Source organism: Ranitomeya variabilis, chromosome 1, assembly GCF_051348905.1.
Source record: "Ranitomeya variabilis isolate aRanVar5 chromosome 1, aRanVar5.hap1, whole genome shotgun sequence".
Classification (NCBI taxonomy): Eukaryota; Metazoa; Chordata; class Amphibia; order Anura; family Dendrobatidae; genus Ranitomeya; species Ranitomeya variabilis.
This window is the reverse complement of record NC_135232.1, coordinates 42,468,521-42,491,935: the sequence shown is the minus strand read 5'-3', so window position 1 is coordinate 42,491,935 and position 23,415 is coordinate 42,468,521. Positions and strand designations below refer to the sequence as shown.

Sequence of the window (23,415 nt, the reverse complement as noted above, 5' to 3'; positions counted from 1 at the left end):
ACAGACAAAATTGTTATAAACTGTCTCTGCGAGCTCACTGATGGATAGTCAGTTTACTCATTCTGCTGTCAACAATAGATGCAACGCAAACTGTGTCAAATCTTTACTGAAGCCCAATTGCAAACATTTGGACCCTGATTACATGCACTTATTGGGGAAAAAAAAATACAAATAATAATAAGTCCCCAAAAATGGACAATTCTTTTAAATACCATGTTTAGAGAGCTTCCTCTAGTGGTGGTGATCACTAATAACAGTCACAATAGTAATGCTTACAGTATATAGGAAGATACAAATGGCACACTGTAATGATTTCTCTCCATTAGATATTTGTTCTCCTCATCCTGGCGTCGGCCGGACTTGCTATTGGTCAAACATTCTGGGACGCGAAACTGGGTCAAGCTAATATGTCTTGGTATCTGTACGATGGGAAGGATTACGCCCCGTCATACCGAGGCTTCCTGGCTTTTTGGGGTTACATCATTGTTCTGAACACCATGGTGCCCATTTCTCTTTACGTGAGGTGAGACCCTTCTTACTACCATTATACCCTTGATCATGAATGTGGCGTGCGCCAGAGTCAGAAAATGTAGAAAAGGCGAACGTCCTCTCTAGTCTATGCCACTTTTTGGCATGAACTATAGGGAATCTGTCAGTCCACGCTAAGCCTTCCCTCTCTTCGGTGATGTATTGCACACTTTTTCCAAAAATTGCAAAAAATGTGTAATTTTCATACCCCTGTTTTTTTTGGCATAAACTAATATTTCCCCACCCCCAAACCCACACTTTGGGCCCCGACTCTTTAATTGGCCTAAAGGTCTAATTTCATTTTCATGGACGACAATGCTCCATCTCATCGAGGTGGCCTCATAGAGAAAGACGGCTTGAGACTGGGGGTCCTCAAAGTGCCGTGATTACGGACCGTGGACACGCACCCTTTAAAAGAGCGGGTCGCCATGTCTCAGTAGACAGTAGCTTCACTTGTGAGGAGCAGGAGACGTCATTGTCAGCTGCAATGGATGCTGAAGGCCGCATGACAGATTGAGACAGACATTTTTTCTGGGGTATACTACCGCTGTTGTTGGCTTTTGTTTCAATAAATTGTTTAAGATGAGGAAATCACCATTACTGCTTCTACTTAATGCCCCGACTGTCATGACAAAACATCACTGTAGCGGGAACATTTTCCATTTTCCATAAATTTTGTCTGAAAGCCAAATATCCCTAACTTTCTGTGAGTAGTGTATGTTTATGTCTACTCCAGTCTTTCTTGAAGGACCTGTACATGTGAGCTACCCTGGCTTATTGCCACCCCCAACATATAGGTATATAGCTGCCAGCTATAATACAGATAGTGACAACTACTGTATATGATGGTCTGAATCCATACAAGGTTTCCATGACAACGCAGCTCCTGCACAAATCCATAGGCTCCAAATGGTCCAGTGCCCCCATATTAAGCCCCAAAGAGGACCAAAATGTCTGAATGTTTTGTTGATCACATGAATATATATTCTTTAATATATCCTCCCCTACAGCACTTAGGCTACAATGTTCTGCTCCTGTTAGATATAGGAGACATAAAATATTTTTACATATGGGACTGCAATAATCTCCCTTAATGACTAGAGGTCATGTTTTCAGAATCTATCAGTGCTGCAGCCTCAGGCTGAAGGCCTGTAACATCAGTCAATCACATCACAGAATCTTTCAGTGGTGCAGCCTCAGGCTCTAGGCCTGTAACATCAGTCAATTACCTCATAGAATCTCTCAGTAGTGCAGCCTCAGGCTTTAGGCCTGTAACATCAGTCAATTACCTCACAGAATCTCTCAGTGGTGCAGTCTCTGGCTCTAGGCCTGTAACATCAGCATACCTCCCAACCGTCCCGATTTCAGCGGGACAGTCCCGCTTTGGCAGCGGGGTCCCGCTGTCCCGCTTCGGGCATTTAAAATCCCGAATTTGCGGCCGCCGGTGAAGCCCCGCCCACTTCCGGGACGTAGAGAGAGCCCGATTAGTAAAAGTCAGAGTCCGGGACAGCGCGTTCGTGTGTGACAGCGAAGACAGCCAATCAGGCTCTGGGAACATGACTGACCACGCCCCATCTGCCAGGCGCTCTCCAGCTTTACCTTCTGAGTGACGGATTCATCGCATCAATGAGCACACGACTTGGGAAAGCCCGCCCCCTGGGCGTTACCACGGCAACAAGACTGAAGGGAGCGGCGCAGCCGGGAAGAGGTGAGAGAGGGCCTGGGGATGTAGGAATGGGTTAAATCCGGGTCACTTATTACTGGGGTGCCGTGCGGTCCTGGGCAGAGATGTCCGGCGGGTGGTGCACAGGGCCCCGCCTGGTTGCCGGGAGGATGGAGCGTGGCCAGGACGAGGCGTGTGAACGCGGCTCTGTGTGGTGTCCGGGGATCGCACCCGGCTCTGTAATTGGCGCAGTCTGTGGTGAAGGGGTCTGTGTCTGCGGAGGGGGCATGGGAAGGGTTAACGGATTAACACGTCCGCCGCCGGAGGCCACACATGGGAAGTCCGGGAAAGTCTGGGCAGAGGACCATTCCCCAATAACCCAGGGGGCAGGGCGACCCCCGGCCATCCGGGCACCTGTGTGGTAGCTGTCACCTGCCCAGTGACATGGGGGAGCTCCTGGCACTCCAGGACTTAGAGGGGCTGCCCGCCATATGGAGACCCCTTCTCAGAAGCTGTAGACCCATGTAAGATACAGACCCCCCTTGTAGCCTCATTGGCGCCGCTCCAGTATTGGGGTGTTCATGCGACATAATCGGGGGCTGCAGTGGTCACGCCGTGAGTTTCATCCCAGGGACGTGTGAGCGCTGCAGCCAATCGGGACCACATTTTTTTTTAGTAGAGATCTGAGAAACCCAGTGTAGGAACCATATGTAAATCACGCTGGCAGTGCACTGGGGTGTGTCAGTGGCCTGCTTCATCCACACCCCCAGTGCACATCCAGCCTGATTTACATACGGCTCCTACACTGGATCTCTACATGAAAGGTACCATTTCTATTGGCCACAAGACCCCAGTAAGGCCAGGAGGCCAAGGTATCTGACCTCTGGACTCAAATAGCAAAACCTCTGGATCTGAAGACCCTCTTACTTATATCTGTGCTGTACCCTTCCTCTGACTAAATCGACAACTGGGCGTTATCAGAAAGATGTGTCCCTACACAGTCAGCTCTGATTGGACGTCGGACTGTGTGGTCACGCCCCTAACTGACCACTAGCTGTACTGCTGTGTGCTCTGTTGTCCTGCAGCGCCTCCACAGGGGAAGTGAAGCATTACACAGTGCCTATTGATACCAGTGGATTACTGACTACCATTTATTAGCTCAAAATTCCGTATTAGGTTGCGGCCAATGGCCATTGTACAGTATGGAGCGTCGTGTGTGGCCATATTTTTTTGTTCATAATTATTGTTAACGAAACATTGTGATCAGAAGTGCTAAATGGGTGTGGTTGGGGCGTGGCTAGTTGTGAAATGGGTGTGGCCTAAAATTTGCCGCGGCACGCTACGCGCGCCGCTGACTTTGTCCCTCTTTCCCTTCCCCTAAAGTTGGGAGGTATGCATCAGTCAATCACATCACAGAATCTCTCAGTGGTGCAGTCTCTGGCTCTAGGCCTGTAACATCAGTCAATCACATCACAGAATCTCTCAGTGGTGCAGCCTCAGGCTTTAGGCCTGTAACATCAGTCAATTACCTCACAGAATCTCTCAGTAGTGCAGCCTCAGGCTGTAGGCCTGTACCATCAGTCAATCACATCACAGAATCTCTCTGATGAGGTGGTCTCTTAATTTTTGCCAGAGCTGTATGTAATAAAGACGTATATTACGTTGATTCTCAGAGCTTACTTGTAGGGCTGCTTTAGCCCCGCAGATAAAATTTGATGAAAAATAAGTGAAGGATCATATTCATAGCACAAAGTTAATACCATAGGTTAGGAAAAACATATTTTGCAAATCTGAACACTTCATGTTACAAAAATGTGCAAGCCTATACTAATCTTAATTACGTTATAGACACACACAACAATTTCCTCTTTGTCAGTCTCCAGCTGTAAAACAGAGCCAGTAGTAAATTCACTACCGTCTAAATATGAGATGACTCTGCTGAAACTGTCCCAGTCTGTACAGCAAAGCTGACAAGTGAGCTACAGAGAGTGTCAGCCTATTGTGTGTCCATGGCTTCTGATTATAATTGAAATAATAACACAGATGTGAACACTGTCTAACATTTGTCAAAATGATAATGCTGTACAGCACTGCCACCACCATCCACAAAAAAGCTCCATTCTGCACAATGCATGACTGTATCTGTGTCCCTTTTTCAGGGGCAACTGATGGGCCCTGTGTGACTACGCCAGAACATACCCCATATAGTGAAATATATTAACTTTTTACTTGCTTACATCAAGATTCTATAAATATATATATTTCCAAAATGCGTGGGATGTTTTTTGTTTTTTTGTTCATTACATTTAGGAAACCTTTGCGCTGATATTTCCCGAACTCTATTTTATGTTTTTAGTGTGGAAGTGATTCGTTTGGGCCAGAGCTACTTCATAAACTGGGACCTGCAGATGTACCACGGGGAGAAGGACACGCCGGCCAAAGCCAGGACCACAACCCTGAACGAGCAGCTGGGACAAATCCAGTATATCTTCTCCGACAAAACTGGGACATTGACCCAGAACGTCATGACCTTCAAGAAATGCACAATTAACGGCGAAACCTACGGTGAGTTCCTAGGAGCGCTGAACCGGATGTCAGATTATGTACAGGTTCTTTGTATTTAACAGATAGAGCTCGTACCTATCCTAGTCTAGGAGTCTGTTCACATGGCCGTGTATTTTTCCTGACCAAGTGGTGCACACTAACGGATCAAAGTCGTCAATTAAAATCTATGGGTCCGTGAAATAATCGGCTAGCACTCTGATGCCGTCCATGTGCTTTCCACTTTTCACTGTATAGGTTTATGCGTCTTTTTCATACAGATTCCACCTGAAACACACCTAACAAAGGGCTAAAAAGAAGGAAAATATTCACGGCAATGTAAAAACAATCTGCTGTTCATCTGTTCCGTCTTTTTGTAACTTCTAGCTTCGAAAGCCGTAAAGCGGCTAAAAGAAGTGACCTGACCGATCTTCCTTTATATGTAAAGTAAAATAAATAAATATATATATATATATATATATATATATATATATATATATATATATGTATTTAAAACCACTAAAATGACAACCAAGAAAACACCAAGAAAAGAACAGATGGCGTTTTCCCAAAGTGTCTTCTGCTTAATAAAACTATGCTGGTACACCAACAACTAAAAGATGCCGTAGAAGTGTCCTGACCGTTCTTCCATTATATGTAAAGTTAAAATTTAAAAAAAAAAAAAAAAAAGTAGTTAAAACCACCCTTTGATAGGAGAAGATTGAGAAACTGCCATCTTTTTATTTTATTTTTATTTTTTTTACCCTCCGTTTTTTCTTTTTTTTGCTTAATGACTTGCTGATGAAACTAACCCAAAGCATTGGCAAAACCAATGGTCAGGTTTTTTTTGTGCACATGAGCAAAATCTCTGATATCTGAATGATCCCCTCTCCCTTAACTAATATAAAAAAAATCTAAAAAAAAAAAAAATCTAAATCTCCATATAAAACCTCCACAGTGGCCTTTTTTATTGTCACTTTACAGTAGAGTAGGAAAATCCGTAAAATTTGGATGATAACTTTATAGAATTTGGTTTTAGGTGAACAAAGACAAGAAGCTGGAAACAAGTCTACTTATAACGAGGTACGTCATCCCCTTTTTCCAATTTTTAACAGATATTTGTGAATTTCCTGCCAATTATTCTGTTGAAGAACCTTTAGGTCAACCCACCTAAGCCTAAAATGGCTGATAACAGGGAGCTAAACATTGTAGAAAGTAGAAAACTGATCATATGTAGTGATGATGAGCAAATGTGCTTGGATAAGGTGTTATCTGAGCATGCTCAGGTGCTAACTGAGCGTCTTCGACGTGCTCAAAAAATATCGAGTCCCCGCGGCTGCATGTCTCGTGGCTGTTCAACAGTCACAACACATGCTGGGATAGCCTAAAAATAGGGAATCCCGACGTGTTGCAGCTGTCGAACAACCGCGAGACATCCAGCCGCAGGGACTCTGACATATTTTTCAAGCACGTTGAAGACGCTCAGATAGCACCCGAGCATGCTGAGATACCACCCTATCCCAGCACGTTCATCACTAATCATATGTTTTCTCATTTTGCTTTTAGAAGAAACTTTTTAGCAATTCTATAAAGTTCTATGTGTTCCAGCAACTTCATAAGGTCCACACCCCCCTCCCCAGGTCAGAGGTTTATGGCAAGAACCTGATATGGGTTCCTATCTCTCTTCTCCTGAACCATCTTCCAAGCCGATTTCTGACCAGTTGAACTTTGTAAGTGATTCATGACCTCATCATAGTTCAGGAGATTCAAGATAAGGATTACAGACTTCATAAAATGAGTGAATCTGTCAGTGAGCTCGTCCTGACCACAATCTATGTACAGATGGAGGATGTGGAGCCCAAAAAGTGCAAAAATATTATAAGGCCATATTGAAAATTTTTTTTAGACATAAATGTATTCATTTAGGTAAAGGACAAAAGAAAAATGTATTTTTAAATGTGGCATATCGTCTTGGTTTTTGACCTGCAGGATGTAGACTTTGGCTGGAATCCTTTGGCCGACCCAAAATTTACATTTGGAGACCATTATCTGATTGACCAAATCCGGTCAGGGAAAGATCCCAACGTTCGCCTGTTTTTCAAGCTACTCGGCTTGTGCCATACAGTAATGATGGAGAGGACGGAGGGTAGGTTCCGCTCTTTGTTTTTGGCAAATGTGACTTTTGTTCATCTTTCTTAGAAAAATTTTGTGCATTGATTTCTTCCATCTTGATTCTAGGTGGTGAACTAGTCTACCAGGCGGCATCTCCGGATGAAGGGGCATTGGTAACTGCTGCCAGGAATTTTGGCTTTGTGTTTCTATCCAGAACCCAGAGTACTATTACTATTAGTGAACTTGAGAAAGAAGTCACCTACGAAGTTCTTGGTATTCTGGATTTTAACAGTGACCGAAAGCGCATGTCTGTTATAGGTAAGCTTCTGGCTTTTCGCTCACATGTAGACTTATTCCAAATTCCCTCCATAGCCATAAAGTTAAAGGGAACCTGTCACCACGTTTTTGGAAGATGGGATAAAAATAGCGTTAAATAGGGGCAGAGGTGGGCATTACATTAGTGTGTTTGTTATGCGTTTATTACCCACCTAAGTTGCCGAAATACCTTTGCAAAGTCTCCGTTTTCGCCTGTCAATCAGGCTGGTCTTGTCAAAAGGGCGTTGTCTTCCCCCAGATTTTGCGTAGTTTTCCGTTGGTGGCGTAGTGGTGTGCGCATGCCCAAGGTCCCGAATCCTCTGCCAGGGGATTTAAAAGAGCGCGCTGTTCGTTTTCATTTGTGATCGGTGGGCGCGGCCATCTTCCTTTGGCCGCGCGTGCGCAGAAGCGGCGCTCTGCTGGCCGCGGCTTCAGGAAAATGGCCGCCGCGATATCCATCTGCGCACGCGCGGCATCCCGCGGCCATTTTCCTGAAGCCGCGGCCAGCAGAGCGCCGCTTCTGCGCACGCGCGGCCAAAGGAAGATGGCCGCGCCCACCGATCACCAATGAAAACGAACAGCGCGCTCTTTTAAATCCCCTGGCAGAGGATTCAGGACTTTGGGCATGCGCACACCACTACGCCACCAACGGAAAACTACGCAAAATCTGGGGGAAGACAAGACGCCCTTTTGACCAGACCAGCCTGATTGACAGGCGAAAACGGAGACTTTGCAAAGGTATTTCGGCAACTTAGGTGGGTAATAAACGCATAACAAACACACTAATGTAACGCCCACCTCTGCCCCTATTTAACGCTATTTTTATCCCATCTTCCAAAAACGTGGTGACAGGTTCCCTTTAAATGGTCCAATTCTGGCTTCCTACAGTCACCACAAGAGGGAGCAATGGAGCTTACTGCATACTTACTTTGTCAACACAAAGCAGTTAGCTCCCCTTAGTGGTGGCTGTGGACATGCAGAATGTTATCACTATGCTTATGGAGGATATTTTGAGTTCTGAATTGGAGAAATTATCATCCAACTACTAAAATGATTAAGAAAATAATCACCTTTAAAATTTAGGTATCTTTTAGATCAAAGTGTGGATATTAGTGATGAGCGGAATCAGCTGAAATCCAAATTCGGCAATTCACTTGAATTGGGCCAGGAAATTCAATTTTCATCTAATGTGTCTTATTATGAACCAAGAGCATAATAAACATTATTAAAAAAAATAAATATATATTTTAATATTTTTATACTCTCTTCACCTGTCCCTCCGCTGTGGCTGGTGTTCAGATCTTCAGTCTTCACCAGCGGTAAATGGGCATCTGTGATTCACAGCGTGACGTCAGGAGTCAGGACATCACGCTGTGCCTTGACAGTCGCTGGTAAGTCTACGTTCACACTAGCGTTGTGCGCCGCTGCGTCGGCGACGCAACGCACAACGCACGCAAAAACGCGTCAAAACGCACGCAAAAACGCTGCGTTTTGCGACGCATGCGTCGGTTTTTGCCGAAAATCGGACGCAAGAAAAATGCAACTTGTTGCGTTTTCTTGGTCCGACGCTTGCGGCAAAAAAGACGCATGTGTCGCACAACGCAACAAAAAAAAACGCATGCGTCCCCCATGTTAAGTATAGGGGCGCATGACGCATGCGTCGCCGCTGCGTCGCCGACGCAAACCCGACGCACATTAGCTTAACACTAATGTGAACGTAGCCTAAGACCTTGGGCGTTGCGTGTTGTGCTGTCACACCGTGCGTCACTGGAGAATAGTCAGCGCCAGAAGCTCGGGTGAAGACTGAAGATCTGGTAGTTTTAATGCTGATTGGCTGTGGCAAAATCTGCAGCATGTAAAACATAAAGGGGATGAAAAATAAAAATTAAAGCGCCCCCTCTAGTCCCTGGCTGTGTCGGGTACTGCAAGTAAATACCAGACATGGCCCATGGATAAAGGTAATTATCCATACACAAAGGTGCCCACTGGTCAAACATGAATAAGCCCATTATAAAATTTACTGTTTTGTTTTTTTTGTGATACATTTCAATATATTCAGTTTTATAATTTTTTTTTTCTTCTTGTTACAGTACGGGAGCCAAGTGGGAACATCAGACTGTACTGTAAAGGGGCAGATACGGTTATATATGAGCGTCTGCATCCAAATAATCCCATTAAGGATTCTACGCAGGAGGCTCTGGATGTAAGTTCTGATTGTGGCTGGAAATTACCATATACGAATGTGTAAAAGGGAATTGGGGGATCTATTCAATTTCCTCAGGATCTTTTATTGGTGAGATCCCAATGGCTTAGATAAGAGATTTGACCCCAAATGATCGGCTCGGACCCAATATCAAGTATTCACTTTCCCTGCAGTGCCTCCGCAGGAGAAATGAGGAATTACAGACTTCTCAATAATATGTATAGGCTGTCCTTGTAATTGTGCTCTCCTACTCTTTTCAGATATTTGCCAACGAGACCCTGAGGACGCTTTGTCTATGCTACAAGGACATCAGCCCCGAGGAGTACGTGAGGTGGAATAAAAAATACCAGGAGGCCAGTGTGTCCATCGCTGATCGGGACGAGGCTCTGGATAAAGTGTACGAAGAAATAGAGACCAACTTGGTGGTATGTGCGCCACGGACCTATATACGTACAGATCAATCTGTGTGTGTATATTTGCTGACCCGTCGTCATATTGTCACAGTTACTGGGCGCCACCGCTATTGAGGACAAGCTGCAGGATGGGGTACCACATACCATCTCGAAACTCGCCAAAGCAGATATAAAGATATGGGTGCTTACAGGGGATAAGAAAGGTTAGTAATTTGTACTTCCTATGAGGTGTCCATGCATTAACGGTACATTTTATTTGGGAGGTCACTTTAAAAATTGATTTTGGCGGCCCCATTTAATGACAATTATCCTATTCCTGGCCAACCCCCTCTATAAATATAATATGTGATGAATGTATAATCACCATGGATGCCACCACTGAAGCCCCCAACAAACACGAGAATGGGGGGCCAAAATCCCTCTCTTGTAGTTGGGCACACGCAGTATAACACTGCTGGAGAGACTGGCTCTGTACTTGGGTCTCGGTCAGACTTTGAATGGTGGTCACCAATATCTAGTGTTGCTCATATCCAAATGTCAGACATGGGTGCCCTATTTCTGTGATTCAGGGGGGAGTCCAAAAGATCCTACATTTACTACGTATCCCGTTGAGGGATCAGCCCCCTTCAGACTAAGTGTTTTGAGCATAAACTGAGCAAAAACGCAACCTTTATGAATTTGGAAGAAGTTTTTTTTTTTTAGAAACCTCCAACGATCACCTCTTGCCTCCAAGAGAAGCTGCAGCCAGCGATGCATTTCCTCCACAGCGGCCACTACAGGCGAAATTGGTTATTGCACAGCTTACAGTGTGAGGCGCACGATGCAGATTTAGTGCAGATCTGCAGCATTTTTTTTCTGCTGCAGATCTGCACTGTGATTTACAGTACAATGTAAATCAATGTGAAAAAAAAAAGCTGTGCACATGGTGCAGAAAAATCCACGCAGAAAGGCTGCAGATTTCAAAGAAGTGCATGTCACTTCTTTTGTGCGTTTCTGCAGCGTTTCTGCACCCCTCCATTAATAGAAATCCGCAGTGGTAAAAACGTATCAAAACCGCGCAAAAAACGCACCTGCGTTTTCTGCCAGGAGATGCAGATTTTGTGCAGAAAATTCTGCACCCAAATCTGCAACGTGTGCACACAGCCTTATATTTTCGAGTAATTATTTTAAGTATTTGTATTCTTTTGTTTTGTTTTTTAGAAACTGCAGAAAATATCGGCTTCGCCTGTGAGCTTTTAACGGATGAGACAAAGATTTGCTACGGAGAGGACATTAAGTAAGTGGAAGCGCCAGAATATAGAATTCTATGTGATAGGAACTGGATTTATTTGGAAATTCTCCATGTATCCACTGAGCTGTGCCAAAGGGGGTTCATCCTTCTAAAAAGCCCTTTTATTCTTGCGATCAGGTCATCCCAGCAGACTTCACTTGCATCTGTGCATCAAAGTTAGATTTCCCCTTGAATAAGTGGAGACACCGCGAAAAGTAACTTTATATAAGGATCAACACTATCTAGCTCCTGATATTACATTAACAGACCTTATTCCCACATCTCGGGAGTTATACTCTTTACTGCCATATAATAATATCCCACAAGCCAAATCTCTGCTACTAATGTTTCCCCCCAGCGCACTCCTGCACACGAGGATGGAAAACCAGAAGAACCGGCGAGGAGGCAACCCAGGAGCAAGTGCGGCTAACCCCAATCCCTTCTTCCAAACCGATGAGAAACGTTCTCTAATCCTGACCGGTTCTTGGTTGGTATGTCACCAATTATATTATATAAAACTAGATGGCAGCCCGATTCTAAAGAATCGGGAGTCTAGAATCCATATATACTTTATTTATTCAAATGTAAGAATAATACAATTAATAAATAATAGTAAGAAAGAACAAAAAATGGCTGCACTCACCAGCTCTTGACAATTCTTGTTATTTAAGGTACAGTTACACAGGATCCATGAACATGCTTATGAGGGGAGTGATGAAAGACATCAGACAACAACTTTGCGTGTTGTGGCAAATGCCACAACAACGGTTCTTTGCTTAAGAACAATAATGTAAATAATAAATAATATGTATCAATAACTATGTATATTGGTATGTTCTATGACATTTTAAAATATTTCATTATTATGTGGAAAAGCTCTTAGTACCTATACTGGCGCATACTTGTGTGCCCATCAGGTATTTTCACAGTAAAATTTTCACAGGTGGGGCCCCTCGTCCTCCGATTTGGTGGGCGGGGACCCTCGTCCTCCGATTTGGTGGGCGGGGACCCTCGGCCTCCAATTTGGTGGGCGGGGACCCTCGGCCTCCAATTTGGTGGGCGGGGACCCTCGGCCTCCGATTTGGTGGGTGGGGACCCTCGGCCTCCGATTTGGTGGGCGGGGCCCCTCGGCCTCCGATGTGGTGGGCGGGGCCCCTCGGCCTCCGATGTGGTGGGCGGGGCCCCTCGGCCTCCGATGTGGTGGGCGGGGCTCCTCGGCCTCCGATTTGGTTGGCGGGGCCCCTCGGCCTCCGATTTGGTTGGCGGGGCCCCTCGGCCTCCGATTTGGTGGGCGGGGACTCTCTGCCTCCGATTTGGTGGGCGGGGACCCTCGGCCTCCGATTTGGTGGGCGGGGACCCTCGGCCTCCGATTTGGTGGGCGGGGACCCTCGGCCTCCGATTTGGTGGTCGGGGACCCTCGGCCTCCGCTTTGGTGGGCGGGGCCCCTCTGCCTCCGATTTGGTGGGCGGGGTCCCTCTGCCTCCGATTTGGTGTGCGGGGACCCTCGGCCTCCGCTTTGGTGGGCGGGGCCCCTCGGCCTTCGATTTGGTGGGCGGGGCCCCTCGGCCTCCGATTTGGTGGGCGGGGACCCTCGGCCTCCGATTTGGTGGGCGGGGACCCTCGGCCTCCGATTTGGTGGGCGGGGACCCTCGGCCTCCGATTTGGTGGGCGGGGACCCTCGGCCTCCGATGTGGTGGGCGGGGCCCCTCGGCCTCCGCTTTGGTGGGCGGGGCCGGGCCCCTCGGCCTCCGCTTTGGTGGGCGGGGCCGCTCGGCCTTCGATTTGGTGGGCGGGCCTCCTCGGCCTCCGATTTGGTTGGCGGGGCCCCTCGGCCTCCGATTTGGTTGGCGGGGCCCCTCGGCCTCTGATTTGGTGTGTGCTCTGCCTGGGGCCACTGTGCTCTGCCTGGGGCCCCATATGCTGCCTGGGGCCCCTGTGCTCTGCCTGGGGCCCCTGTGCTCTGCCTGGGGCCCCTGTGCTCTGCCTGGGGCCACTGTGCTCTGCCTGGGGCCCCATGTTCTGCCTGGGGCCACTGTGCTCTGCCTGGGGCCCCATAAGCTGCCTGGGGCCCCTGTGCTCTTCCTGGGACCACTGTGCTCTGCCTGGGGCCCCATATGCTGCCTGGGGCCCCTGTGCTCTGCCTGGGGCCACTGTGCTCTGCCTGGGGCCCCATATGCTGCCTGGGGCCCCTGTGCTCTGCCTGGGGCCACTGTGCTCTGCCTGGGGCCCCATATGCTGCCTGGGGCCACTGCTCTGCCTGGGGCCCCATATGCTGCCTGGGGCCCCTGTGCTCTGCCTGGGGCCCCTGTGCTCTGCCTGGGGCCCCTGTGTTCTGCCTGGGGCCCCTGTGCTCTGCATGGGGCCACTGTGCTCTGCCTGGGGCCCCATATGCTGCCTGGGGCCCCTGTGCTCTGCCTGGGTGTAGGACACTGGTGACGTCACTTATCTCCGGACATTAGCTCCGGACAAAGCCACGGAAGTTGGCACAAATTGCAGGAAGTAGTATTCTAGGCAATTATATATTAGATATATGAAATATTATTATAATAAAAACAATGGATAATAATCTCATGATCGACGCTGGGGGACCAGATGTTTCACAGCTCAATGAGGTAGACCACAAATCAAAAATAGTGTTTGGTGTATGGTAACTTGGTAAGGATTATATACGAGGGATAGCAGGTACAAAGTCTTATGGACGTTTCCTACACAATATGACGCATTATTCCGCACAGTATCCTGCCTCCATACTTTAATCCAGGGCTAGTGAGGCACACTGTCTCATCCTTCTTGGCCACAACCCAGCTTTGAGGCTACAGTCCTGATCAGCAGGTCTCTCCTTGCTCAGCGGTTCTGCATCCTTTTTCTTCCACTACTGGTGTCTTGGAACCCTTACACTTGGGTCCTTCACTGGTCCCATGTACTCAGGTTTGTGACTCAGCGTCATCTCTAAAGACTTCTTCTGAAAGCCACTTTGTCCCTTTTTGGCACTTTTCTTCAGGATCACACTATAGCCCTCATCTTTAGTCTCCTCTCACTCAGGGAGACTCTTGCAAAGCTCTGCTCACTTTACATTCCAGACCCTATCTGACAACGAACATGAACACTGTAACTTTCCTTAACACCAACCCCACCCCTTATGGGCAAGTCCCAAACATTAACTCTATCTTACCCTAATGTCCCCATCAGTCATTTGCCTACCTCCCTGTATTACGTATACGGTATGTTACACTATGAATGACATTATCACATCCTACATTATATATTACCAACATTACCTATAACACTGCTACACTTTATGCAATTTATACTTCATACTACATCACAATAACACATTTCAGCAATGAACTTGTCTCTTCAAGGTGGAAATGTAAGCAGCATGTCGATATCCTTACAACACCATCACACCCCAGCCATCTTGAGCAGAAGCAGTAGTAACTCTAGTGCCCTCAAGTCCTCCCACCTCCTGTACAATGACTGATAACATCTCTATATACAGTAGATAACACAGGATCCACCATTCACAATAGGTGATGTCACAGCTCACCTCCTCCTCCGGTACAATGACTGATAACACCTCTATATACAGTAGATAACACAAGATCCACCATTCACAATAGGTGATATCACAGCTCACCTCCTCCTCCTGTACAATGACTGATAACACCTTTTATATACAGTAGATAACACAGGATCCACCATTCACAATAGGTGATATCACAGCTCACCTCCTCCTCCTGTACAATGACTAATAACACCTCTATATACAGTAGATAACACAAGATCCACCATTCACAATAGGTGATGTCACAGCTCACCTCCTCCTCCTGTACAATGACTGATATCACCTCTATATACAGTAGGTAACACAGGATCCACCATTCATAATAGGAGATATCACAGCTCACCTCCTCCTCCTGTATAATGACTGATAACACCTCTATATACAGTAGATAACACAGGATCCACCATTCACAATAGGTGATGTCACAGCTCACCTCCTCCTCCTGTACAATGACTGATAACATCTCACGTCCTGACAATGAGGTCTATAACGTGACTGTCTCCTTTTACAAACAGAATGAAATTCTTCTAGAAAAGAAGAAAAAAAGGAAGAAGCGGCTGAAGCTGAAATTTCCCAGAACGGCCGAAGAAAAGCAAAAGGATTTGGAAGAGAAAAGGAAGACCTATGTCTTAAAGGAACAGCGACAGAAGAACTTTGTGGACCTGGCGTGCGAGTGCAGCTCTGTCATCTGCTGCAGGGTGACTCCGAAGCAGAAAGCCATGGTGGTGGAGCTGGTGAAGAAGTACAAGAAGGCCGTCACCTTGGCTATCGGAGACGGCGCAAACGATGTCAACATGATTAAAAGTAAGATGTGATCAGGAGGGAGTAATCGGAGGTCCGTTTTTCCGATAAAGCAGTCACTATCGGGAGCTCATTCCATATCGTCTTTTCTTACAGCTCCTCTATTGTTCCTCCTGGAAACGTATGACTGTTATCAGTTGGGGATTTGATTCTGCATATTTTAAACAATGACACTTGCCAGACTGTGTAAGGACATGGGGAGTTGTCAGACAGAGTTGTTAGATTTATTCACAACTTTCCAGGAAGAATAACAGAGGGGGCGGCCCATGCAGCGTCTTATGGGATGGGGATGTGCAGCTGACCGTGTGAGGCTTTCTCGTCACCCATGTCTTGTTTTTCTGTCTGGCAGCTGCCCATATAGGAGTGGGTATAAGCGGGCAGGAGGGGATGCAGGCCGTCATGTCCAGCGACTACTCCTTCGCTCAGTTCCGATACCTCCAGAGACTCATCCTGGTCCACGGCCGCTGGTCGTACATCCGCATGTGCAAGTTCCTGAGCTTTTTCTTCTACAAGAACTTCGCCTTTACATTGGTTCATTTCTGGTATTCGTTCTTCAATGGATTCTCCGCTCAGGTACGGTTCCTTATTTCCGCTGCGTACATTCTCAATCTCAATTTTCTTTAAGGGCTTGTACAGGATTGAAGAAGAAAAACAAAACATGGTTTTCTTCAAGAAACTTGTATAGGAGCAGAATGGACATCATAGAACTGAGCTGCAGTACTGCACGCAACCTGAGAGCAAGTGTGGCGCTATTTGTGAAAGAGAAATTACCAAAAAAAAATAAAACACAGTAGTTTGACAATAAATGGCTTCACCCAACCACTAACCATGAGTGGAGAAAACGTTTAAGCGTTATGATTCATATTCTCTGTAAAAAGGCCAAGAAAGCAAAAATTCTGCAGCCGAGGTATAGTTTTTCTACACCTCTGCATAAATTTGCAAACCTATCAGTCCAAATCATCTAGTGCACAATAAATAGCCACTAAAGGAACATGCAAGTATTATGGCATATATACGCAGATGTCAAAATTTTGAATCTACAAAGTACAGAGTTAGTCTCAATAATTACTACAAGACTGTGTGCATGTATTAATACACTAAGACACAGATCGTGCCATTAAAGTGCCCAAGTTTAGAGTCCGATAGATAAAAGTGCATAGCCCAAATTCTGGTGAGTATACAATATATGTATACACTCACTGACTTCAAACCATTGGAAGCGCTATATAGACATACAATACGCTATATAATTACCGTATCATTAGTGTAGATTCATATAATGCCATGAACAGTTTACCTGGGTAAATGTGATGATGGTAGCAGCTGCGTCCATCACCCGACGCGCGTTTCACCTATCTTCTTCTGAAATCTTATCCTATCTTTACATTTTTTTTTATATATAGGTTATCTTCATATATGCATAAAATACAAAAATATATATATATGTGTATGTATATATGTGTGTGTATATATATATATATGTGTGTATATATATATATATATATATATATATTATATAATATACGCACACACACTATATTCTGATTTCTGCATAGATATGGCTAAGCTCAGCCTGGAATCTCCATTTTGGAATAAATATGTTAGTATTTGTTTTCTGTTACAGATTTGGGTAAAAATGTATACAAAAAAATTGTGATTATTTCCTACAGTATTTTTTTTTATGTAGCCATTAATACATTTTTATTTTCTTTCTAGATTTTAAATTGCTCAACTTTTTTTTTCTAAAATTTATGTTTTGGGTTCAAAACAATTTCACTATTTGGTGTCATTAAATCTTTTGCACCATTTTGGCTTTATTTCTCTATATATTTGCTGGCTGCGGAATGAATTAACTGAGAATCCGTCGGTGAGCTTTTTCCGACTGGGTAATTAAGATGTATTCACACACCAATTTTTGAGGAGTTTTTGCTATAAAATCCCCTTCAAAAACTGTTTAATAGAGTTCGGAAAGCTCTTACTATTAATTTCGAATGGGAAATCCACCATGCTGTCCTCCATATGAGACGTTTTTCATATACATAGTGTTTTTTTTTTGTTTGTTTTTGTCCTTGATGTGGTTAAGAAAAACATCTGGTGGGAATAAAGTTCATACATGTAATGTCTTTGAAGCAGCTACTGATGTAATCTGCTCCAAAATAGGAATTGTCCAATGAAAAGGCTGCAACTCTTCTGACAAAATAAAAAATAAAAAAAAACTCTTTTGAAACTTCTGCTGTAGAAAAGACAAAATATTCCCCAAAAAAGGAGACTTTCCTGAAGCAGTTTCTACTTAAAAGAATAAAAAAACTCATTTTTGAAAGCCTAAAAAATAAAACTCTTGGTCTCTCTTATCTGTCTTTTTCTGAACTCTTCATGCTGATTTATGACCACATCAAAATTGAGTTCAACTTTTCACATTCTCTGTGGTCATAATCTGCCCAAGTGGAGCTCAGGAAAAGACAGATAAATGTATATGAGAATGAGCTCCCTGACAGACTTTCAGAAAAAACTGTAAAAGCCAAACTGTGCAAAAGGTTTAATGCAAGTCCAAAATTCATGCATTTAAGGAAAAAAAAACAAAAAAAAAAAACGAAAGTATTCGGAATCACTTGCTAAACAAGCTTAGGTATGCCTTACTATGTCCTCGTGCTTTCTTCCTCCAGACGGTGTATGAAGATTGGTTTATTGCGCTCTACAACGTCCTGTACACCAGCCTCCCAGTCCTTCTTGTTGGCCTCTTGGATCAGGTGAGTCGCACTGGTCTACGCCGGTGCCTGCTATAGCTATAGGATGTCCGTAGACTTTGGATCTCCATCTTCATGAACCATCTATAAGATGTGTCCACCCGTCTGATCGGTTCCTCCTTCCAGGACGTCAGTGATAAGCTCAGTCTGCGCTTCCCACGTCTGTATATCCCCGGCCAAAAAGATCTGTTGTTCAACTACAAGAAGTTCTTCCTGAGCCTGTTCCATGGCGTGGTGACCTCCCTCATCATCTTCTTCATCCCATACGGAGCCTTCTTGCTAACCATGGGGCAGGATGGGGAGGCACCATCAGATTACCAGTCATTCGCCGTGACGACTTCCACGGCTCTGATCATCACTGTCAATTTTCAGGTAAAGGGGAGAACATAAATGGAAACGTACCTGTAAGCTTTTTTTGGTCCTCAGGGGAGGACACCTGCTTTTTTTTGGCCTTGGATTGGTGGTAGTCCTTTTTTTTTTTTTTTTCATCTGTGTGGAGGGATAGTGGGTGGCAAAGGAGCACCTTCTTTTTGGTGCCCCGTGAGTGGTTTATCACCTGCTTTTTGGGGTCTAGTGGGTGGGGAAACTGATTTTTTGGAAACTGTGGGAGGGGCCTGCTTTTTTGGGGCTCTGGGTGGTTGGAGCTTTTTTCAAGCTTTGGGGGATGGGGAGGCGCCTACTTTTTTTTTTTCCTCGAATGGACGGGGTGGTGTTGGAGGAGTACCATTTTTTTTTTTTTTTGGTGTCCTTTGAGTGGGGTAGTACCTGCTTTGAGGGACTGTAGTAGGGGGGCCAGCTTTTTTGAGCCTTGGGGTGGTCGGAGGGTTGTCTGCTTTTTCCTAGCGTTTGGGGAAACGCCTTTTTTTTGTTTGTTTTTGTTTTTCATCAAGGAGATGGGGTGGTGTTGGTGGAGTACCTTCTTTTTGGTGCCCCTTAGGTGGGGTAGCACCTACTTTTTGTGGCCTTGTGGGGGGGAGGGTGTTACTCATTTGCTATAATATGATAAAATCTGCAATCCTTAGTAAAATGTGAGTGTTATGCGTTCTATTTTGCAGATCGGTCTGGACACCTCGTACTGGACCTTTGTGAACGCCTTCTCTGTGTTTGGGAGCATTGCCATCTACTTTGGGATCATGTTTGATCTGCACAGTGCCGGAATCCATGTTCTGTTCCCATCCAAGTTCATATTCACCGGTGAGTCCATCATTACATGTAAGACCGGAGTATCCATTTCATGTAGGACGTATGGTCGCACACAACCATATAGTGGTCCAACAGCCGGGGATTTGGGAGTGGAAGGAGGTATCTGCAAATAGATCTCAAAGACTCTCCAAGGGACATAGTGAGATTTCGATATGCGTTAATTGACCCTTGTTCTCCCATTACAGGAGCAGCGCCCAATGCACTCAGGCAGCCATACCTCTGGCTGACCATAATCCTTACGGTGGCAGTGTGTTTGCTTCCTGTCGTTGCCTTAACGTTTTTTGGCAAGATCTTGCAACCATCAGAAAGCGATAAAGTAAGTATTGAGCCTTCATCTAGAATCCTAAAGGATGGGGGAATGTGACGTGCTACACTAACACACAGATGGGGATGATGACAGCAGCTGGGTAGGAGTCTTATGACCTTGCAGAAGGCAGTGACCTGTCCGATCAAACAGTATATTTATATTATTCTGATGACCTTGCAGAAGGCAGTGACCAGTCCAATCAAACAGTATATTTATATTATTCTGATGACCTTGCAGAAGGCAGTGACCAGTCCGATTAAACAGTATATTTACTGTATATTATTAGGGATAGGGTAGTTGTTGTTTAGTCAGTGCGGGCACTGTCTAATAATGCAGTATTATTATGTTAGTAAGGATAGGGTTGTTTAGACTGAGGGGACACAACACACTTTGTGCAGGAGCCAATGGAGATGATGACCGCAGTAGGTGAGGAGTGTACTGATCTTGTAGCAGGCAGTGACCTATCAATTTGTGACTGTGGGTGAAAATATTTGATGTGGGCAAAGAAATTGCACAGATATGGATAAAACACAAAATGTAGAAATTTGGATGATGAGAAAATTGTCAGCAGAAGAAATCTACTGTGTTGATCTTTTGGGAGGCAGTGACTCTGAGGGCAGTAAGGAAAGACTCTGATTGTGAGTGATGAAAATGGCAGGAGAGGAGTGTGTTGCTTTTGTAGCATGCAGTGACTTCTTTTAGTTGATACGAGTGTCATGGCTTGAATAGAAAGTGAAAACTCTTAATGAGTGACAGCAGATGGAGAAGAGTGTGTTGATCTTACGGGAGAAAGCGACCTGTTTACTCCATTGCTGTAATCTGTTTTAGTCTAAAATGTTGAATAGAGTGCTGACAAACACTTTTTTTTCCCCCCTTTATTCATAGATTCAGAAAAATCGTAAGAAATTTAAGACCGAGGAAGCCCAGTGGAGACCGCGGATCAGCACAATCAGACGGGGCGCTTCTGGCAGACGCTCGGCCTACGCTTTCTCACACCAGAGGGGATATGCTGACCTTATCGCCTCCGGACGCAGTATCCCGAGAAAACGGACTCCAATTAATGCCGTATTTGCAGCCAATGCAGCAGGAACTATGTGATGAATACTTCACGTTGCTTTTTTATGCAGATTCTTGCACATAGGATTTTTGTATATATTTTTATAAAAAAAAAAAAAACATTCCTCACGCTCAGGACTTTTTTTTTTTTTTTTTTTTTAAATACAGACTGTACATGTAACCTGGAGATTATTCTCTTTGTGAACTTTTGGATACCAATTTTTTTTTTCAGTATCCATTTTTCTACAATTAGTTCGTCCACCTTTAGGAGGCGCCAAACGCTGATTTACAGTAATGCAATCTTTCTCCTATAGAGGGCGACGAAGATTCGGACAATTCCTTTAAATGCACGTAAATAAGAAAAGGACTAGCTTTGTATCTCTCATCCGGGGCGCGGGGGGAGGGGGAGACTTTTATTACGAGCACAGAAATCTGTGACAATACTGTTTACGTTTTAGCCTTCGCATTATTTAATATTGTTAATAAATTGTAATAAAAGTGCAGGAAAACTGTTTTATTTTCTCTTTTTTTAATACGTGATTTTCTTAAATGCATTTGGATGAACTTCATCTCCCTAAGCAAGAAAAATATATGATTTTTTGCAGTAAAAGATACATTTCTGGGTGTAGATAGAAGTGCATTATACAGATGGCTCGTATCTTCTCATTTTGGAAACATGTAATGCTTCGTTCTCCCTGCGGAGGCGCTATAGCTGAACTAAACATTTGATGCTTCTGTTTGGAACCCAAAAAAAACAATTTTGTTTTTTTACTGCAGTGCTAATATGAATCCACAGGGGGGCGCTGTTTTTTCTAAAGGCTGACACTTTCTCCTAGTCATGAAAAGCTGCTTTTTATAGTCTGTCTATGGTTACTGACAACAGGGCCGGACTGGCCATAGGGCACTTCTGGCAAATGCCAGAAGGGCCGGTGCCAGTGGTGGGCCGCTCAATCCGCCGCCCCCGCCGTCGCATTCAACTATACCGGCGTATAGACGCCGGTACAGTTGAATGCAATGATGGAGGAGAGCGTCTACAGACGCTCCTCTCCCATCATTCCCCGCTCTGCCTCCAGGGCCGGACTGGCCATAGGGCACTTCTGGCAAATGCCAGAAGGGCCGGTGCCAGTGGTGGGCCGCTCAATCCGCCGCCCCCGCCGTCGCATTCAACTATACCGGCGTATAGACGCCGGTACAGTTGAATGCAATGATGGAGGAGAGCGTCTACAGACGCTCCTCTCCCATCATTCCCCGCTCTGCCTCTGACACTGCGGGTGCGCGATGATGTCATATCATCGCGCACCTGCTGTGTCCCGGGCAGACTGCAGCTGCTGAGACAGGAGCAGGAACCAGGAAGCAACGCTGGGCACGAGGAGAGGTGAGGAGAGTTTTTTTTTTTTTCTGGACTGTGGGGCCATTCTCGGAGGAGGTGAGGGGAGGAAGAGAAGAGATGTGGGCTGTATATAGTTCTCTGTGGGCTGTGCTCTGTGCTGTATACTGCTGTGGGCTGTATATAGTTCTCTGTGGGCTGTGCTCTGTGCTGTATACTGCTGTGGGCTGTATATAGTTCTCTGTGGGCTGTGCTCTGTGCTGTATACTGCTGTGGGCTGTATATAGTTCTCTGTGGGCTGTGCTCTGTGCTGTATACTGCTGTGGGCTGTATATAGTTCTCTGTGGGCTGTGCTCTGTGCTGTATACTGCTGTGGGCTGTATATAGTTCTCTGGGCTGTGCTCTGTGCTGTATACTACTGTGGGCTGTATATAGTTCTCTGTGGGCTGTGCTCTGTGCTGTATACTGCTGTGGGCTGTATATAGTTCTCTGTGGGCTGTGCTCTGTGCTGTATACTGCTGTGGGCTGTATATAGTTCTCTGGGCTGTGCTCTGTGCTGTATACTACTGTGGGCTGTATATAGTTCTCTGTGGGCTGTGCTCTGTGCTGTATACTGCTGTGGGCTGTATATAGTTCTCTGTGGGCTGTGCTCTGTGCTGTATACTGCTGTGGGCTGTATATAGTTCTCTGTGGGCTGTGCTCTGTGCTGTATACTGCTGTGGGCTGTATATAGTTCTCTGTGGGCTGTGCTCTGTGCTGTATACTACTGTGGGCTGTATATAGTACTCTGTGGGCTGTGCTCTGTGCTGTATACTGCTGTGGGCTGTATATAGTTCTCTGTGGGCTGTGCTCTGTGCTGTATACTACTGTGGGCTGTATATAGTACTCTGTGGGCTGTGCTCTGTGCTGTATACTGCTGTGGGCTGTATATAGTTCTCTGTGGGCTGTGCTCTGTGCTGTATACTGCTGTGGGCTGTATATAGTTCTCTGTGGGCTGTGCTCTGTGCTGTATACTGCTGTGGGCTGTATATAGTTCTCTGTGGGCTGTGCTCTGTGCTGTATACTACTGTGGGCTGTATATAGTACTCTGTGGGCTGTGCTCTGTGCTGTATACTGCTGTGGGCTGTATATAGTTCTCTGTGGGCTGTGCTCTGTGCTGTATACTGCTGTGGGCTGTATATAGTTCTCTGTGGGCTGTGCTCTGTGCTGTATACTGCTGTGGGCTGTATATAGTTCTCTGTGGGCTGTGCTCTGTGCTGTATACTACTGTGGGCTGTATATAGTTCTCTGTGGGCTGTGCTCTGTGCTGTATACTACTGTGGGCTGTATATAGCTCTCTGTGGGCTGTGCTCTGTGCTGTATACTAC

The 23,415-nt window shown here is 45.5% G+C and overlaps 1 protein-coding gene across 2 annotated transcripts in view; it reads left to right on the top strand.

The window, feature by feature from the left end:
• LOC143804481 (phospholipid-transporting ATPase IC-like) overlaps positions 1 to 21,230 on the top strand; it is a 64,686-nt gene extending 43,456 nt beyond the window's left edge. For both annotated transcript variants that reach the window (XM_077282621.1, XM_077282613.1), the window contains exons 12-28: positions 327 to 523; positions 4,548 to 4,756; positions 5,772 to 5,815; positions 6,722 to 6,878; positions 6,971 to 7,162; positions 9,250 to 9,362; positions 9,623 to 9,787; positions 9,867 to 9,978; positions 10,976 to 11,051; positions 11,404 to 11,536; positions 15,126 to 15,414; positions 15,761 to 15,984; positions 18,075 to 18,158; positions 18,282 to 18,527; positions 19,211 to 19,349; positions 19,544 to 19,674; positions 20,551 to 21,230. In XM_077282621.1, coding sequence (XP_077138736.1) covers positions 327 to 523; positions 4,548 to 4,756; positions 5,772 to 5,815; positions 6,722 to 6,878; positions 6,971 to 7,162; positions 9,250 to 9,362; positions 9,623 to 9,787; positions 9,867 to 9,978; positions 10,976 to 11,051; positions 11,404 to 11,536; positions 15,126 to 15,414; positions 15,761 to 15,984; positions 18,075 to 18,158; positions 18,282 to 18,527; positions 19,211 to 19,349; positions 19,544 to 19,674; positions 20,551 to 20,763 — 2,724 coding nt within the window. In that variant the 3' untranslated portion in view covers positions 20,764 to 21,230. The remainder of the gene's footprint in view (positions 1 to 326; positions 524 to 4,547; positions 4,757 to 5,771; positions 5,816 to 6,721; positions 6,879 to 6,970; positions 7,163 to 9,249; positions 9,363 to 9,622; positions 9,788 to 9,866; positions 9,979 to 10,975; positions 11,052 to 11,403; positions 11,537 to 15,125; positions 15,415 to 15,760; positions 15,985 to 18,074; positions 18,159 to 18,281; positions 18,528 to 19,210; positions 19,350 to 19,543; positions 19,675 to 20,550) is intronic.
• Positions 21,231 to 23,415: the final 2,185 nt, after the last annotated feature.